General features: G+C 36.3%; 1 protein-coding gene across 1 annotated transcript in view; it reads right to left on the bottom strand.

The window, feature by feature from the left end:
- The window catches only part of LOC136415232 (limbic system-associated membrane protein-like), a 50,503-nt gene that overhangs the window by 11,569 nt on the left and 18,053 nt on the right, over nucleotides 1–20,881 (bottom strand). Inside the window, exons 3-5 of the mRNA XM_066399720.1 lie at nucleotides 4,836–4,958; nucleotides 2,908–3,108; nucleotides 814–1,086 (exon numbers count right to left, since the gene is read on the bottom strand). Of these exons, the coding sequence (XP_066255817.1) occupies nucleotides 814–1,086; nucleotides 2,908–3,108; nucleotides 4,836–4,958 (597 nt within the window). The remainder of the gene's footprint in view (nucleotides 1–813; nucleotides 1,087–2,907; nucleotides 3,109–4,835; nucleotides 4,959–20,881) is intronic.

The raw sequence follows: 20,881 nt of genomic DNA, 5'->3' as shown, positions 1-20,881 counted from the left end.
TTATCATGTGGGAATCGTAAAAAGTAATCGTAAGGTTGTTTTGCGTCGAACGGTCTAGACAGTCTTTATTAGTTTACCCCCAGAAACATTTCTGTAATGGATATTGACCTTTAAGGGCTATTTCTACTTAAATTGTCTTTCAAACAAAGTGACTTTGCGGGAGGCAGGCGGTATAGTTTATTCGAGAAGAAATTTGTTTTAAAACTTCTCTTAAACATAGGTAAAACCTCAGAAAAAGATAAAATGTCTGAACTTTAAAATAAAATTTTACAGTCCCTTTAGGTACATTACGGCAGGTACGAGTACGTCTATGCTATATTTCTGCCGGTAAAAAGATATTTCTTGTAGCCAGAAGCTGGCTTAATAACTGAGTAACCGCGGGCGGTTGAATATTATCCTTGGATTTGTGTATTCTCCATTACTTCTCGATTCGGTGAAACGATATTGCAATAAGCTGGAGGTAAAACGTTTTCCATTTGGTTTTATTTTCCTCTAATGGGGACTGTCTAGATTCGTCGATAAAAGACCCGGAGAATTAGCAATATCGCCCTGGGACTTGAGTCAAACCCAGACATGTAAATTTTGATGTAGAAATATCACTGTTTCCAATGCTTGAAATATCATGCTTATAAATCCATGTTAAAGGTCCATATAAGATATGACTAGTGTCACGAGAATATCTGAACAGAGCTTGAATTACGAGTTTAGATAACACTAGAGGAAATTAGGCAATAAATGCATCTTTGTCAGAAATGTGATACTGTGTCACTTCAGACTATTCAATATTAATTGCATTATGAACTAATTACTTACAGAGAACATGTAAGACCACCTGCTTGAAAGCTTCTGGACCGATCCCATTGCTTGCGGTGCACTGGTAAGTTCCAGCATGATGTCTGTCCACTTTGTCCATCGTCAGGACAGAGGCGATGACCGTTTGATCTCCTCCAGGTAAAAGGTTATTTTTCCTGGACCACGTTATTTTGGGCGTGGGGTTTCCTTCAGCTCTGCACTCAAGGAACACTGAAGAGCCTTTCTTCACCTCCACCCGGCCGTTAGAGGAAACGTGAATGATTCTTGGAGGGACTGAAAGTAGTAATAACGAGGTATTATTTACTTGAAGGTCAAGTGGTACTTGAGGACACGTAATTAACTTTACGGTAAGTAACTACCGTGAAGGTATATGTGAAATAAGGTATATGACTTAAGTTATAAGCAGTTTTAATTGTCAAGAAATATACAGGTAGTACCAATGACCTAAAAGGAATGTATGTAGCAAGTAATTGCTGACATTCTACAAAAATCGATCATATTTTGTGAATGAAGTGCCGTCATGTATTAGCATTCTTGTGAGGTCGTTTTACCATCAGAGGTGCCTCAAATGCCGCCGTGGATTAGGGTCTAATTTGCCAAAAAGAGCCAACGAAACTGTAAAAAATAATGTTACATCCACTTCTTCTACTCGTAGATCATTGTGTAGTATATATTCGAGGATCCCATGAAAAATATCTTAAAGGAAATTTCACGAAACAAAGGCATTGAAAAATTGCAGCAACAGAAATTAATCTTCTACGTCAACGAGTTTCGATGAGAGATGTGTCCTTAATGGAGTGTATACATAACCACCATAATATTTAAGTTGAATTGAAAAGGAAGGCAGGGAGGGATGCAGGTTATGACATGAAAATCGCCTTTAGCAAAAATTTAACAAATAGTAAATGTTGACCTTTGATAAGGGCCCAAACAGTACCACCTACACCAATAGATTTCAGTGCGGAAAATTCCATAAATACGGAGAATGAATACTGAACTGCCGACATAAATAATAAAGAAACCGAGGCCAAGAGGAACTGCATTTGATAACATGAAAACTACAATTAAAGTCCAAAATAATATATGACAATGTAAATTTAAATTAGACTGACGACGTGAATGCAAATGTAGCTTTGTACGAAACACCATTGTTTTTTTTTCAGGACAATCTGGAATTTCACATTACTTTTGGTTTGACCGGAAGCGAGTCTGATTTTAATTGAACTGAAGATTTATTCTCTGTGAGACAAATTTTAGGATTCGTGCTCTGTAAAAGAAGGGGAACATGAAACAAACGCACTTTCCCAGCTTCAGAAAGAGATTTTTAAATAATTTCTCACCAGATCGAGCCATTTTGTAGAGGGGATGGGCTGAGGAGCGAAAAGGATACCGCCTCCTCTGCCAACTGAGAGAATACACAATAATTGTAATTTCTAATTAAAATTGATTAATTTAGTTTACATTTAAGTAGCTTAATTTGACCAATTTTTGAAATGAAGAAACGAAGAAAATAGTCAAGTTGATCCTGAAAGCCTGGGGCGAGCATAACAAAATAATTAGAAATACAAAATCGTCACAAGAAAACCGCGATTTACATCGCGTAAACGGTTAGAAATAATTTTGAGAAACGTTTCGTTGTCTGACTGTGCTATTTCGATAGACTGACCGTATGTCCACTCATCGGCTTGAAAATAGACATAAAAGATCCGATTTCAGCATTCAAACTATTAATTCACAATTAATTTTCCAGTCGCCGAAACGCGGGCTTAATTCAAGATCTACCTACGCCATTCAGGAGGGCTGGCTTTGTTTCTCCATGCATGCGGCAAATCTCTAATGCGTTGCAGTTGAGCGGATTTAAATCTCCAGAGAATCAGGACGACAATATCACACCTCGATGAACAACGTCAAAGCCTCTCGAGCTGTCTTTTGAGAGCCAAAGTTGCGCTAATATCATAGATAGAGCCGCCTCTTACCGATTCAAAACGTTATTACAGTTAATTTGCCCTTACGATACGACCGAGTAAACAGGGTCGAATTTCGCTTTATGTCCCATAGGCAGGTCGTTGGTATTAAAGAGGTTTAGAGGCTTACCCAGGACCTCCAAGGTGTGGGTGATTTCCCTGGGTTCAAGGGTGCCGATTTGGCAGACGTAGTCGCCAGCGTCTTGTTGGCCCACCTCTCGGATTTCCAAGTTGAAGCCGTTGATTAGCTGCACCCTGGGATCAGGAGACACTTTAACTGAGCCTGCAGATAGCACCGCTATCCCTTTCTTCCAGGCTAACACGTAAGGACCTGGAAATATTGAAAATCCTTAAACACAGGAAGTGAAGGAGATATATGAGAAGCCATAGAGAGATGCAATATTGAAGCGCTAGTCTGTCATAGACATAATTTGGCCCTTGAATTTATACCTCACAATAGATTTCCTTGAGCCGACACCGACGCGGCGATAAGAATGTAATTTCAACATTCGACGCACAGCCGAAATTTTAAACATTCCTTTCAGCTTTATTCGTTTTCCGCGGTTAAAGGAAATATACTTATAGTAGCGGAAAATAGGTTTTCCGCTCGGCTCGGAGAATGAAGCAAGTCAACCAATACGGGGCCTCGAAGAGCGAATTGATTTTAAACTCTCGAATAACATCCCTCTTCGATCTAATTTTACGAAAATATTTTATTTTCATTTCTTTACGTATTCGGCATATGACAGATATTACCGAGGTGAATAAAGGAGAGAGTCAACTTCGAGTTTTCATTGAGATTAAAAGCCCTTGGGGATAGATAAAGCCCTTAAGCTTCAAAGGGCAACTCAAAAATTAATCCCTAGTTCGGAATAATCGAAACAATAATAACGAGGGAATAATTATTAAAGGGCAGTTGAGTCAGCATTAGAAAGAAGTGAAAACTGGGATCAACTTCAGTGAACAATTTGTTTACTTGGTGTATCATGACTGCTTCGTCAGACCGTCTCGACGTCCCTTTCGAATGCTGAAAATAACGTGAAGATTGCTCCCTGATTAGGGTGACTAATATTTTGAATATCAGTTTGATTGATATGTGACTGATACTGAAAGACTGACTCTGATGAACACTGATATTCGTCAAGGGGTTTTTATTTTTGTTAGTCTTGAGCAATTATTTTCTCCTTCTTGAGATCTATATTTCATATTCGTTAATTGGACTTTAGTCGCTGCACTCGTACATCTTTATTTCCTAATTCTTTATGAACTTTCTATTTTTAAGAGAGGTCACTTAGTGTGATCATCCTTTTTCCATTGAGTCACAATTATCTTTCACCGTGGTGTCCCTGTATGCGCTTCTTCTTCATCATTCCTTACCGCTCTCAATTTTTTACTGCTTGTTCAGCGTTCTTTATGTTTCAATGCTTCGTGATCTTCGGAGTTTTATTAAACTTTCTTTCTCTGCCGATTGTCTAGGCCTCCCTTTCCTAAATCAAAAAGGTTGCCATTACTCACTTAATGCTACTCAGCCATGAATAACAAACTAAAATAAACGATTTACTGTCCGTTCTTCAGACAACTTGGCATTTCAAATTTCTCCCCCAAGAAATTCGCCTTCGGAATGTTTTACCAGCAAACACTTAAAAACCAAGTTTATATTCCTCGTGCATCCCGAAACCATTCATTGCCGTTTGATTGAAATCTTATTGCTTGCTCTATTGCAGAGCCTGAATTTCGTTAAATTGCCTTTGGACAGTATCTTTTATTCCTTTTAAATAGTTCCAAGTCGTGATATATTGTGATAAATGACCGACCCCGCTTGCCTCATTCTATACCTGACCTTTTGTCTAGGGATGCACTTTTTTAAAGATTTCACATTGGACTAATATTTGTCCTTCGATATATATATAGTATATATATATTTATAATATATATATTTCAGCTAGACATTGAAGTATTACTTGTACGTTTAATGCGCTTTTTTAGGAAAAGCGGAACTCCTGGCTGCAAAAGCAAAATGTATGTTTTTGCAAGAATAAAGGGCCATTATTCACTTACCAGGATTTGTCACTTCGCAGGGCAGGACGACTCTGTCCCCGTCTTTTACTTTAAAGACTTGACTGGATGTGAGGAATGTTGGCAATGTGGCCGGATCAACTTTGATGTTGGCTTGACACGAGCCTGTAACGAAAAAATGCGGAAAGTCGAGAAAACAATTTACTTCGATGGGGACGAAAAGAACATTTTTCATTCCGGTTTGTTGCTTAAGAAAAAATAGAATGCTTGAAAGACACTTGTCAGCCTTAAGATTTTTTTGCAATAAATACCCTTAACATAATCTCCAATGTGCCTTGAAGGCATGATCAATTACGTCATCCCCCAAAACAAATCCATCAAAGCTAATTCTAATCCCGTATAGTGCATTAAAAATTAGGCCTCGTTTCACACCCCGTCAGTCTATTTGCATTAGGGGAGTTGAGCCCTATGGGCTAATCAACGACACCCTTCCGGGCACAGTCTTATCTGCGACTCTAAGGAAAAGGGCATTGTTAAGGGGGTGAAAAGCTCTGAATGCTATTATCATCATATCAATGCTGAAGGGCCATGGAAACGCGTTTATGTATTTATGGCATTATTTCGTATTTATCTCTGAAGAACAGAGAAATGTGTTATGAGTCACTGTCGAATTTGAATAGAAGATTTACAATACTTTCTACCTGAAATAATTGGATTTTTTAGCATTTACTACTACGTAGCTTAAAATCTCCATTTGTTGTTGTATCTAAATTAGAGGTTTTTTCAGATTTCTTTACTGGGATTCCAGATTTAATATTACTTGTGCTGGAAAAGATTACCTGGATGATATCTGAAATTAGTCAAACTCGCAAGAGTTTTTGAAACTTTCAAACAAAAGGCCCAACACAATCAAGTTTTAAGCCCGAGAGGGCCGCATTTTGATACCTTCGCCCTTGGTGGCACTTCAATCTGAGTTTTAAAAAAGAAGAGTCTCATACCTTTAAGAGGGCCTTTAGAAAATTATTATTTCCAAGCAGTATTGCTCAATAAAACTTGACTTCTGACTTTGGAAGTAAAAGAGCTTTGAACAATTTCGCAGGAAAAATCATATGAGAAGAAAAGCGTAAGTGACAAATCACCCTTCGACTCTCGGATATTCGAGAGCTTTCACTGTGTAAAATAATTCAAAATCGAAGTGTTCCGGCTTTGCCTTTCAGTTAAATGAAGCAGAAAATTGAGTGCAAATTGTGCAAATATCAAGATCCAAGGGAAAAGAACCGTTGTAAAAACCTCACAAATCAGGCTCATCTGGATCTAATTAAAATTGCATCCAGACTGGCTTCCAGCTACCCCTAAACCAAATGCTTTCTCTACCTCAAAACCTTAATCCGAGCTTTGTTCAACGTTATTAGTCTTCGTTTTAGGATGGCCCTTTTGTAACATAATTTTCAGTTTCGGGTCACAAGTAATTATTAGAGCGCTCCCAAACAATTTTACTAAAGGTGAGGGTTAACGGGAGTATTATGTTCCGGATTAGGAATTCCATCTGACATTACATTCGGAATGGCGCTCGCCTGTATTCGGTTTAACCGCTCTACTCGACGGGGATTAAGTCGAACTTTGTCCTGATTGCTATGTAGCTGAGAAGACCAAAAATATGACAATAACTCGACTTTCAAATGAGTTGGTCGTGATAATTTAGTCCCCTCAAGGTAAATTCAAGACGAAGTTAATAATCGAATTATTGTCTAGGCCCGGAACTGGGTCTCACGTTGAGGTCCTTTAGTCCCACCTGTCACCTGGGGCACTTAAGATTTCTCGGGGGTAATCAATAACTTTCAGACTATGAAACTACTAAAGGCGTATGAAGGCATAGAAATGACAAAAGCGTCTTGCTTGATTGATCGAATTTTATAGTTTTAGAATTGGCTTCACAGTTTTGATTAAGGTAATAGAGTAATCATGGCAGTAAAACATAATCAGTCTTGGCAAGGAAATTGAATATGAAATAGAAAGAAATTTCACGTAACTGGGGGGCTACTGGAATTAATAGATTGTTTCGGTTCCCTTTTCTAGGATGTTCAAACTGCTGTACAGAAAGTGTTGCCATTAAAGCTTTCTTTATATCAGGAACAGTTCTTAAAAGGTTTGTCCTCAGACAAAAGGAAATTTCCATATCTAATAAAAAACTAATAAAATATTAAAAATCTCTAACATTTTTAGATCTTTTTTGCTCTTTCTCGCATAAGAAGAAGAGACCACATCTACCAATATATGAAGAACCAATACCTCTGTTCCTTCTTAGTGCAGAAAACTGAGAAAACTGATGTAGGAGTTGCAACTCATTGCCTACCTTGTTTCACAAAGCTGTACAGTATATTGTGGTTTTATTATAGATATTACAGGATATCTATATTCAAGTGACTTCTATTCATTTTTTTAGGTCTTTAAATCATATGCCTGCCTTTTAAAGCGAGTAAAATACCATTAAGAATAATATATCTTCAACTTTTTTCTGCGATAAATTAAAATTATAGTTCTTTAATGTCAACTGTACAAAGTCAACATAAAGGAGCAAAACCCTCAGGAATCAATAATCCACTATAACCAAAACAAATAAACTTCACTATTAACCTTTCGCAATTGACCCATATTTACTGCCAGAACTGTGTTAAGAATTAAATATACGAGTACATCGGAGCATATCGTATATATGTACGTACATCCAACTATTAAACGGTTTTAAACGTTAAAATGCAGTATATCCCAACCATCTCCGAAAAGATTTTTTCATGTGCCGATCTGGCGTATAAAAGTTAAGTTGCAACAGCGTTTACGAATTTTAAAAAAGACCTCTTAATTTGGAACTGAGCAACCCAGTAAAAAATCTACTTTTGGGACAAATCTAGAATAAGCGCAGCGAAGGCAAAATCTAGTGCAATTTTCTAATGCATGATTTTCTCACTGTTCTAGTTGTTCTCACTTAACATGAAAAAGCCTTCTTCGTGTATGTTATTTGAAGGACCTACATATTTAACAAGTAAAAGATTGGATCGCTATTAAGGCTTATAATAAAATGAATCCAATACAAACAACCGTTTCTGGCTCTAGAGTCGACAGTCCATTACGGTTCTATTTCTACTTGTGTGTGAAGCTTTATTCCGAAATAGAACAAAAAAAGATAATTTGTTATCCACACCACTGATCTGGATTCGAGCCACTGAACTCTTCAAAGCTCAAATCAGAACTTGCAGCTCGACATTCGTCTTTCGCGTGACTCAGAAACCTTCGATACGACGTGCAGATGATTCAAAATTGTTTGTTTGCACCCTTGCAGAATCACCTTCGGCAAAAATACCAAAATAATCCGATGCGGAGACACGCGCTTGCAAAAATCTAGATAGTGAATAAGTAGGGGAGTTTTTGCTACTGAAAATAGGTCTTAAGAGTATTTTGCTGTTGTTGTGGATCTTATGAACACCACAAAAATCAGAAGTTTCACGATTATGAGGTGTTAATTTGTATATTTCCATATCCGGGAAATTATTTTTATGTTTTTCATATGACACTGCGATACACTCATCGCCTCAACATCGAAACGAAACAGGCACCCTCTGCAACGAAATCAACGTGCATAGTGATTTATTCGAATTTGAAAAGTTGGATCTCGATAACTTGAAACTTCTTCTCGCTACACTGCAATGAAAGATCCACATTACCATCCATATCGTGCTATTATTCTTAAGGAAAGCAAGACATCCGGTTTGTCAAGGATCCAAGAACTTTGAGAAGATCTTTCCGAATGAAATAAGAGTTGCTGCCTTACTCAATCTCTCACTGCAATCGTAACAATTTCTTTATACAGCATCTATGCTATGATAAAAGGATCATGGTGAATGAATGAAGGATCCTCTTACCACTATAAAGGACAAGTTTGATCTGGAGCCCCATGAATGTCTCCCATTAAAATCATTTTTTGAAGTATGAATTTATCCATCTTGAGTGGAAAGCTGCGAAACCATTAATCTCCAACTAAATTAATTAAATTTACAGTGTAACAATACATTTCATTTATTGTTGTAATTTTACGTATCTAATCAGACTCTGAAGTTTTTCGAGGTAGATAGGCGCGTTCTCAAGCACTCACATACACTCATCATACATACTCAAGGTACTTAAAATAATGTTAACAATTAATGATATGATTGATATTTTTTATTGCTAGATAAGGAAACATGAGTTCTTGATGCATATCACCACAACAAGCACTTACGGAAATTAGCATTAACCATGACGATCAATGCTTAGCCCCTTGACCTTAGCTACCTCTAAAACATCAAGATATCATTAGGGTATGCTTTCTAGCAATTTGTCTTCCGAACAGACTATGTAAATTGCATCACTTTCTCACCCATATTTTAGATACTTTCTTCTGCCTCAGGTCTCTACAATCGCCATTCATAGGGTGAGTGACTCAGTCGACGATCCTACATTCTGGTCACAGTTTTGTTAATTCCAAATGTACTCCTCTCCAGTTTTTTTCTGTATCCTCTTCGGTTGTCTCTTGCCAAGTAATGAAGAATCTCATTGTAGTAAAGCGACTCTAATTGTCGGTAGCGGGGACTTGCACATGCGAATATTGCGACGAACGAGACGCCTCACATATGCAGCAGGCAATAGAACTTGATGATACTCATGTTTCAGAGTAATCTACTCGTAACATGCATAATATATATGCAATACAATCACTCAAGTATTAAACAATAAAAGTGTTAGCATAAAATAAAGCTTTATATTTAATAAGATTTCACTGCACCTCTCAGGCGTGAACAGGTTGGTGAAATCTTATCAGTATCCTCATTGGGCTTCCAACTTTAAGGATGTTATATAACAATTCGCAAGTGGCATAGCTTTAAAGTCATTATAACAAGAAGTCGGACGACTTAAAGTTTAATTATTACAGCAGTAATTGCGATCCTTTATCCTTTAAGAAGGCAACTCTATTGTCCAAGATGAATGTTCCGTTCCCAGCACGCCGCATGATGGCTTTCCCTCGGGATAATACACGTTCCTCTCTTCGGAACTTACTTTTCAGCCACTTTAATTGCCCCCCCTTTAGATAGTATGACCTTTTAGTTGCAGCGGTCCCGGATATTTCTCATTTCATTCAAAGTAAGGGGAAAAAGAGGTATGCGGCTGTCTCAATTTAATTCTATGGAATTTGTTGCTGAGTTTAGTAAAGAACTACTAATTGGGAACCGTAAAACACTTATTGCAATTAACTTTATGATTAATTAAAAGACAGGAAACTAAAATTACGGAAAAGTATCTCCAAATCGATATCAATATTTTCAGGGTTTCTGCATAGGGTGTATGAATATAATAATAATAATTTGCCGAAATTTAACAATTAAATTAATAACCCCTAAAATTTACAATATTTTTTGACTGACTACTAAGGTAGGGATAATATATTAACATTATACAAATAATAACCTAAATAATAGAGAAGAAAATTATCAGCTATTAAAAAGCTTTGTCTTCATTGGTTGGAAAGTTTTGAGCGCAATTGACGGCTTAAAATCTTCCTAAGAAAATCTGATTTCCTATTAGGGTGAAAACGAAAATTCGCGTAGGCAGTTTTTAAAAATTCGAAGATGTCTTGAGATTTTGGATCTTGGTTCTAAAATTTGGGAAACTTACTGAGAGTAAATTGGTTGAATAAGGACCGTTTCGTCAAGCACCTTTTAAGAATAACTAACAGTCAAGGATAACCATGAGTTAAAGCGTCCCTGTTAATTTTACAAGGATTTTATAGAGCTGCCCTCCTACAAATCGATTGAAAATGTGCAGCGTCCACTCGCTAGCCAACCCGGATGTTTGAATCTGTCCATCGAACAGAAATTTCTGACTACAAAAATTTACGTTATTAGTCAAAGTCAAAAATGAAAGATACATAGAAATCTAGAGCACTTGACATATAAGAAATGGTTGCTCAAATGAAAGAGACCAGATTGTTATACGATTCTGTCATAAATGGACATACACAATCGATGCAATCGTACTGCTGCAGTTAAAATCCGCCACCCACGATCGAACGCCGCAGTACGATTTGTTCGATGTGTCTTAATTGACTACTTTTGATCGTGGATGCACGCAATCGTCGGTATTAAATCAAATTAGACCGCAGTTAAAATATTTTAACTGCGACGGTACGATTTTATGGAAATGAAACGTTTAGATCTAAAGCACTATCATTGGAATTTATTGTCGAGTTAAGCTGTCAATCGCAAGTACGCCAATCAGGTGGATTTATGATTTTATGTTTCTTTAGTTTTTGAGTTTTAACTACCCATATCGCACCTGTCGCTAAACGTTTTCATGGTCTGGAATTTTTACTACACGAAAACTTTTAAACTGCGGGATGGATCGTAGTGGCCGCTCCACATTTCCAGCAAATATGTACAATTTTTTATTGAAGCAGAAGACAGTGGGCGGCAAGCTTTAAAATAGAACCGAAATTGTCCAAATACTCAATGTCTTCAACTTAACTGGGTTTAATTTGACTTTCTCAGATAATTCTTTCTATTCTACATCTAGAGTTTGAGTTTTAAAATTATAATAAGACAGCTAATATCTAATTAAGTACGACGCCTTCGGCGTCGTGCTCGAAACGTCATTTTCACCCTTGATGTATAATATATAATACCATTTCTAACATCTCAATTTAGTGCGTTTATTCTAAAATTCTAATAGATATCTCACTAATTATTATTATATATTAAATTCACATTTCTAGATTGGTTTCATGAGGTTTGTTCAAATGGGGCCAAGCCTACTGCTCGGGCGCCTATAACACTATGTACATTCTATCCTAAATTGAAAAAATGCCCTATATTTGGCCCTACAAAGAATATAATCCGATAAAATTTGGCAACACGCCAAAGTAAAGCATCCTCAACCGCGGCAGAACTTTCGTGTTTCTAAATGTAAATAAATGCCTTAAAATCATTTGTGGGTGTTCATGGTATTAAAATCTAAACGCAATGTGTGCTGCTAGCGAAAATCTTTTTACTGATTAAAAATTATGATGAAGTATCACGCGCGAATATGCTCATAGTGCGAAAATGCGAACACAATTTGTGCTACTAGCGAAGATTGTTTTTCTGTTTAAATTTGTGACGTAGTATCGCACACGAAAGCGCTCATAGTGTGCGAAGTCGAACGCAATGTGTGCTGCTAATGAAGATCTTTTTTCTATTTAAATTTGTAATGAAATATTACGCGCAAGAACGCGCATAGTGTGAACACCCGAGTACAATGTCTGTGTTCGATATAGATAATGTATGTTAGATAAAAAGAAAAACAAAATTATTCGAGAATCGTGAAACCAGAGGCATAAAATGTGTCCAATATAAGGGACACACTGTGATTTCTAATACCCTCATATGTATTTTTTTAATTTTAATTCTCACTAAAAAGCTTGTCGTATGCCTACCTGAAAACAGAAAAACTGAATAAATATTAATATAATTACCTGTAGCCGTTCCCCGTCCAATCTTCGTCTTTCATTCAAAGTATTATGTTCCGCTGAACAAATTTGTTATCTTGGAAATTTAATTCCGGTGACTTGTATGCACGTGCGGAATATAAACTTCGTCTCCAACATTGTGTCCCCGACTAATAATCCCGTATAGAAAAATCCTCGGAGAAATCTTCTTCTAGGAAGTAGACTTTGATTATTCCTGAGGTAATTGCGATCCTTTGTCCTTTAAGAAGGCAGAGCTCCATTGTACGGGATGAATGTTGCGTTGCCGGGACGCCACAAGATGCCTCCTTTCCCGAAGGATAATACGCGCTCCCCTTTTCCTCATCGGACATTGTTCGTCTTCAGGAGGCGACATTTATAAAGTTACTTTAATTGTGTCTCCTTAATAGCCCTTATTCGAGTTGAATGGATCCGAGTATCGGACATGGCTTTTTGTAACGGATGTTCTCGTTTGCCCTTTTGTTTCCTTTTACAGCTTGTCTGGGATTTAATTACGAACTTTAATTGACAATTCATGCGTCTTCAAGATCTTCGTGTTTACGGATTTATGCTGCGGCGAAATAAATTGCCGCCACTTTTTACTAAATTGGATTTCCTGTAACGGCAAAGTATACATTGCATGCACAAAAGTTTCATGTAATGTCACCATGGAAAAGTTATATAGTCGGTTTAGCGTAATCGCGAGTTTCCGCATAAAATATCACCACAATCTGTATTATGAATTATATGTACATTTTCTATGATTCTAAAACATAAAAATTATGCGTTTAGCCTAAGGGGGCCTTTCTTCATATGCAAATGCATGTCCATAAACATGCTTGATTTATTCATTCATTATTTTAAAGAAAATTCTCAAAAAGATGCAAATGGGAGATGGTAACCCAGCAGTGGAAGTAAAGTAGAGGCAAGCCCGCAAAGGAATTGAGTGTTCAAGTGTAGAATTCTGACGATCTCGGCCAACCCTGCGACACGTGGTACTACTTACTTTCTCTCTAACATAAACCCATTGACATAGTACTCATTTTCAGCCAATTTTTATATATATTTTTTATTCACATTTGGTTTTTTTACAGCAAGAGAGTCGTCAATCTAAAATTCTTGAACAGTTTCACTCAAATAATACATTTCGTTACGAGCCCGGAAAATGTTATTTTCCCGATTTCCCGATTCCTAATGTTATTTTCTGGTGCGCGCGTGACAATTTCCATGCAAAGTCATATAAACACGGGAAAATACATTTCGGACGTGTAGAAAATGACATTTTTTCTTATTAGACGCTGCAAACGACAAGCAATATGTCGAATTGAGACACCTAAGTACTTGCTCCAGAACTTAATTTTATTTATTTGTAAACCACCTTACAAGGAAAAAACCTACCTCGGAGCTTCCTATTGAACACTGAAAATCTTGCACACACAAAGAATATTTTCAAGTTCAGAGAGATCATTTAAATTTCATATCAAGTCAGTTGTGAACTTTGTTGAAGAATGTATATCGATAAAAGTAAATAAAGCAACATAACCTCACTCGGCTCCTTTATTAAAAATTAATTTGAACGACATTTTGCGGCATATGATCAAGCTACGACCTACTTTTTGTCTTCTATTTCTCTTGTATAAAATCCCACAGTTGGCTAGATGTGAAATTTAAATGATCTCATAGTATTCTCCTTAATTTTAAAAATTCTGAGGGACTGATTAAAATATCACGTAGAAAATTACAGTGTGACGCATTGATGTGATACTAACAAAAAGAGCAATAACAGTGGTTTGAAGTACAATCCTAGTGCCTGTATTTCAGGACATGCAATGAAGGACGCTTTTCATTATTAAACTCTAAATTTCATGAAGAATCCATAAATGGAATTTTTCTGTGCGCTTACAAGAAAAATGGATTTTCTCGGGCCCTTACCGGAAAGGCGTATTTTCAGTACAGTTAACTAAGTAGGAAATATTCGGTTGTTGTGTCGTATAATGAAAATTGAGCTATTTACTTTTATATATTTTATTAACCTCCTTTTCAGATCCTAAATCTCGTTTTTTTTCCAGAGCCAGAATGCGGAAATTGCTTGACAAAGTTATATTTTGCAAATGGCTATTCTTCGCATAAACTATGCTTGAGTTGAGTATAGTAATAAAATTTATGATACCTATCCAAATATATACATTTACAGCTTTCTAGGCTCCTATTTATTTCAGGTTTGTATTTAAATTTGTGTTTAAGGATGTTTCAGGAACTTTTAAATTGAAAACCCCTGAATTTTCTCTCAATAACACAACTTTGTTTTCATTTTCCTTTTACAGTGAACTGAACTGTCCTCAATTGATTTCCTTTTAATTAAAAACTTAAAAACCCTTTTCAATCTTTTTTTACATTAAGTAATGAGAAATTTCGATTAAACTGACTCTAATAAATGTTTAGTTGCCCAAGCCTTATGAAGAAAAAACTTAAAAAAGCATTTTTTAATTGAAACCCTTTTCATCGATAATTTCCCCTGGAAGGTTATTTATTTTTGATTGTAAGCTATGAATTTCCGGATCAATATAGAAATCACATGACACCTAATCTCTAAAAGTGTTAAAATGTCTGAAAAAAATTGCAAGGCTTTAAGTAGCAACAGTAAATTCTTCTCCACACCTCCCTATAAACGGTATACGTATATTTAAATGGATCACGTAATATAATTGGCCTTCAACCTCCGTAAAACAAGTGTTTTCCAAATGGATCCTAATTGAGAATTCTTGTTCCAGAAGCCAATCCCTTCCTTTCATCCAGAGTCCCTAAGTATATTGATACTTCGGGAACACTTTCCACTCATTACGTTCTCCGGGTCTCTGGATTTACGATTTCCACCTCTCGAAACGGTTTTATCGAAGAGGGAAGTCCGGTTTTTTGATGAAATATGCATGTCGGACCTTTTTTCGTTATACGGCCGGGGTCATTTGCAAGCCCTGAATGGGATTTTATGATGAATCTGCGAGTTTCATTTGAGAATAAGACCAGAATATGGCCCCGAATAAGCACATAATGGGCTGCAATTTGCATCAACTTGGACCGCCGTAATCCTAAAGCTATCTGGACGACGATTAATCTGAAATAACAATATCAAAGGCTAAACATTTGTCTGGAGAGGATTAATTCCTGTTTCCGAGTTTCTAACGTTCATGTGCCTGGAAGTAATCCCAATTATTAGAGGCTCTATTTGTAGCTGCTGTCAAGGCTAGTAAATGATCGCTCCATTCGCGTTTTTGTAGCAACCCCCGATGGATGTCCTTTTTCCTTGAGCAATGACGTGTTGTGTCTTTGAATTGGCCCATTGTCCCGAAAGCAATGTCTTGCCTTTGTTTTAAGTGCCCACAATAGCAGTTTTCCCAAGATAAGGCTTGAATAGACTTGGTCTCTCTGTGCTCTAAGAGGCACGCCATTTCTTATTGTTCGATTTGAGAAAACGCCTGAACAAGATGAAAAGATGATGGACAACAGAGAAAACTTTTATCTCCAGGAAACAGAAAAGATTGCAAAATAAATTTAATTAAATGTTTCATTTCAAGTGTTAAAAAACTCGCAGCCTTCATCGACGTAACATTTTTACATTGTTTGAATGCTTGACTCCGCTGCAATCAATAAAAAAAACTCTACTTAGAGCGTAAATACATTTTTAATCGCACAAAGGAAACTGCAGGAATTTTCCATGGAATAACTTTCCCAAAAGAAATCGTTAAGGTATCGCATCCAAAAGCAATGATTAATCAAAACCAAGCCGGAGGGTTTTCAGCGATTTATAAGCCGTTGCAAACCTACAAGTTTATCCGTAAGGGAAATTACAAAAGCTCGGCATCCCAATTAGGAAATTCTCAGTTCATAATACAACCTATTTATTTCGGGAACACCGAACAAATGTATTTCATTTCAGAACTTCTAAAGGAAACAGAATTTCAGGCGAAATTCATTCCGTAAGTCACCCGAAAATATTATACTAATCATAATATAAAATTTATTGATGGTTCAAAGACAACATCCAAAAGCATCTCCTAAAGCTTGAGCCTTGTCCGATAAAGTACTTAAGGCCCTCAACACCTAACGTGTATAATATGCGCATAGGGATTGGGCTTTAAATAATTCACGTGCAACTAAGTTACGAGCAACTGAAAGCAACAGAGGTTGTCGTGGTGGCGGGTCTTGTTAATAAATTATCCTTATTTAAGGCAAGAAAGTGCATATATGAGTTTAGGGACCAAATTTACACCTCCTCTATCTGGAACCATTAATCTGACTTATGTTGTTCTTATTAGAATAATGAGGTCAATGAAGTGGAGCTTGATTCTTTTCAATTCGTGGTAATGAATTATTCATTAAATGGGCTGATTGTAAATAGTTTCTTTACCAAATGATGAAAAAAACATAAATGGATTCCATTGTAGGCTAAATGATCAAGGGGTGAATAAATTGATTAAAATGATTGCTTTACGGGCACTTAATTTATATTGTAATTAAATTAATATTGAATTGAAGGAATTTACGTTTACTTATTCTTAATAGAATTTTCAATGTTTAATAAATTGAAATTTCCTGTAAAGGACATTTTATTCGTAGGCGACTAACTAATTTTATTTTCCCTTACAATCAATTGCAAATAAAAAAGCTTGTCGCTCTTTCGAAGTATGTAGTTTTCACGAAAGTTATACACAACAGATTTCGGGAAATCGTCAACGGTTTATCCGACGGGAACGATAAATTTCAATCCACCCGGCTCATTTATTCTCCACTTTCCTCAGCAAATAAAGTTTAGATCGATTAGCCTCTATCTCCTCTTGTTTCTGTCCTATATAAACTTAGTTCGACTGTTCTAGAAACTCTGTACATATATTTAATAGCCCGCCAAGATAGGAGGTTGTCTCAAAGTTGACCTGAGAAACAAAGGACAGGAGCATTTATAATGTCCCCTTTCATCTTGGGTGAATATTGTTAAATGAAGCGTGCAAAGGAAAACGTAATGAGGAAAACCACGTCACGTCTACGTTATACAAACCTTGATAATGGCTTATTTGCAATGCTAGACTGAGATGCACACTTTGCATTAACCTAACAGAAAGTTGTGGCTTAGTTTAATTAATAACGATACAAAGTTTTTATTAAATTTTTGCACAATTTGTCTACAAACGAGTTTATGTTAAAAACAAAATTTATGAGCGTAAAGCTGAGATTAAAGTCTTTTCTCGTCGATGATGAGATTCTGGCACACATTTGCAGACTCTTTAGCATTAAATAAAAACAAATAACCGATGATATTCAAAAGATGTTCTTATTCGGCCTTCGGTCATTGATTTCGTCCTCTCTCTTTAAAGTCAAATTGCTGTAATAACATCCAAAAAATGTTTTTTCTAGATCGTTTTTCGGGACAATATTTCCCTTTTGTCTGTATGGACTATAGCCTGCATTTATGCCAACAGAGAATCGATGATTTCTCGTTCTCTCTTCAAAGTCAAAGTGATGTAATAATATGCAAAAACTGTTCTTCTCGGGCCGATTTTCGGGTAAACATTTCCCTCCTTGTCTCTACGGACTATAGACTGCATTTATGCCATAGGAGGATCATTGATTCCTTAAAAACTTTCCTGATTAACTTGGATGGCTCAGTCATCAGGGAAGCAATCTAATAGAAGTCAACAAAAAGTGACGCAGGTTAGAAGAGAGGACTGACGGAATTGAACTCGGGACACGTTCTTTCACCCTTCTCAAAGAGACTGCAGGATTTATCGCTGTGAAACTCTGCAAACCTTCATTATAAACAGTTACCAGATATAATTTCCGATTTAATTCGTGTCATTAAACGAACTGCTATAGTTTGTAGCGTGACTGCAACCATCATTCGACGCAAGCGTCCATAAATTCTTCATAATGCGTGTTAACTATATATTTAAACGAGCCACTAAGATAAATATAATATTTAGGTCAGATAGCTGACATAAAACGTCGAATCTGTTACAAAAGCCTGCCTAATAGTACTCATTAGATTAGGGCTGATTAAGGTGCAAAAAGAAACGTTCGAGCATAATTAATTACCTTTGAGTATGCAACGCGACAAGAAGTTTTTAACTGAAATTAAAACTGCAGTTTGGGCTTTAAGCTTCTAAGGTTTTCTGTTACAGTCGAAGGTAATGCATCTATTTGTTGCTCCACCCTGTGCCGTATAGATTTATTTGATAAATTCACCATTGGAAATACCCAAAATGTTGGCTGAAATTGGAGTAATCCGCAGTGACCCGCAAACATGAATATTTATTTTACTATTTATCCATGCAGCAATTAATTTTGTTTGATATAAATATTGCACAATTTTTGCAGAAAGGTTTTAATATGTGCACGCATAAAACGGGAATATTTTCGGACGCCATCCGCAGTTTCATAATAGATCGTTTCCTCGGCTTACAAATTTAATTTGGCTTTAAAGTGTCTTTTTGCTCCTATATTATACATGGTTTTACATAAAAAAATTGTTGATTCGTATTTTATTGAAATATATTGATAGTCCAAATGCAGTATCAAATAATGGTGAACCAGAACAATAGTGGAATAAAAGTACAAAAACCAACAAACGGAGAACTTCGTTGAGCAGTGTAAAAATAAGGTTTGAAGATCACGAAGAGGATCAGTATGCGTGAATGAGCAGAAATTAACAGTTAATTCCATGTCAAACTAAAAAAAAGGGGGAGCCAAGTAATTTCTCTAGCCCTGAAGGGAAAAAGCGCTAACCAGCCATAAACACATAAAACATTAACACATGAGAGATGCTGATTCAGATTGCTTACTATAATATTTTAATATGCATAAACCGTTTTTACCAATTTACACAAATTCCATTTTCAGAGTGCGATAAAGTTTTACAATTTTTATTCAAAACTGCAAAAGTTCGCTGTAAAGTTTTATAATGAATAATATGCCTCTTTTTGTGAAGCAATATAGTAAACAACTTTCGATTTACGAAAGCTCAAATGGACGCTCACATGATCATTACATAAAACCAAATTTTTATCAAGCTCAAGTATTTTTAATCCTTGGAGACAATCAAGACCAATTTCAATAATGAGACTACAGGCATTATCGTCTGTTATATTGAAAACATGCTCTATTAATCTCCTCAAACATTTTTTGAGACATGGAATAATTGATATCGGTTCTATATTGACATAAAGTAGGATGGGGCATCGAATGAAACTGCGGGACCTCATTTCGCGCGTTCCGCAGAATGCCCCTCGTTACACGAAACTATATATTTCACAACTGGTTAGATAAATTGCCATTATTTTATTTTTGGAGAATTTCTCGGAGATTAACAAGTTATTGTACAATACTTAGAAATAAATTCACCAACCCCCGCTTCCACCGACATCTGCTTACTATCTAAACCAGGCTTAATGTCGACTCTGTTACTGTTAATTGTATTTATTATCTGTAGTTTTATACTGATACAGCTAAGCGAAGCCTAAGTTGATGAAGTGCAAATGGAGGCAAATAACGTTAAAACATTCTAAAACTGAAAAATTATATTTACATCCTTCCATCTATGTAGTTAGTCGAATCGGTTTAAACTGAAATTATTAAACTCACCAACTTGTAGATATGCAAATAAGCAAAGATTGCAATTTTACTTAAATCCGCGGCACTTTAACGGATTAAATTCCAACCAGATAAAAAGCGGTAGAGATTTAGTTAAATGCGTTTCAGAGATTTCCACATTTTGCATTTCCCCGTCCCTCCACAAAACCCCTAAAAATACGAACCAATGCTTTTATGGGCAACTCTATTTCCTTTCCAGAAAACCCTCTAATTAGATTATTTCAGCATGCATGTAAAAAACAAACTCATTCGTTTGAAGATTGCTGAGTCCCTAAAGCGCATTCTGGCTACAGCTTCAAAGGGACTCTTAAAGCTGCACTTCAGAGTTAAGTTCCTTGCGATTTTCTCTGTTCGGTTAAGACAGAATTGAGAGTGTTTAAGGGCAAGGTTCACGGTTTTCCCGTAAAAGAAAGCGCAGGTTCTTTCGACTGAAAATATGTCAATGGAGGCAAACGGAAACATTGTTTCTGAAGGAGTTCAGATTGTGTCTCTGTTTACATAGCAAATATTAATGCCGCAATGACCAAGCCATGTTCGCCATGTGGTTATTTGGTATTGGGTTCGTAGATATTTTTACAGTGCCATTAACTAAAAAATCCGAAATAAGCACCGAGGTTTTTTCTTCTTGAAATTTTCTCCAATTATTGAGACAGAGAGACACTTTTCTCTTTCAAATTTTCTAATTTCTACTCATATGTAATATCACCGGTGCATTGAAAATTATGGATAAATTTCAGGATAATATGCATGAATGCAATTTGGAAATGCATTTTTCTGATCCAGATGGCATGAATGCATATTGGTCTAAATTTTCCTAGAACTTTCAATCCAAAGGTTATATTCGGAGGAGAATTTCATGATCTAAATGTATTTGTGATCTGTTTGCAGAATTTTTTGCTTGTAGACATTGACTTCTTCGATA

Source organism: Euwallacea similis, chromosome 19, assembly GCF_039881205.1.
Source record: "Euwallacea similis isolate ESF13 chromosome 19, ESF131.1, whole genome shotgun sequence".
NCBI classification, from domain to species: Eukaryota; Metazoa; Arthropoda; class Insecta; order Coleoptera; family Curculionidae; genus Euwallacea; species Euwallacea similis.
This window is presented reverse-complemented; position numbering and strand designations above follow the sequence as displayed.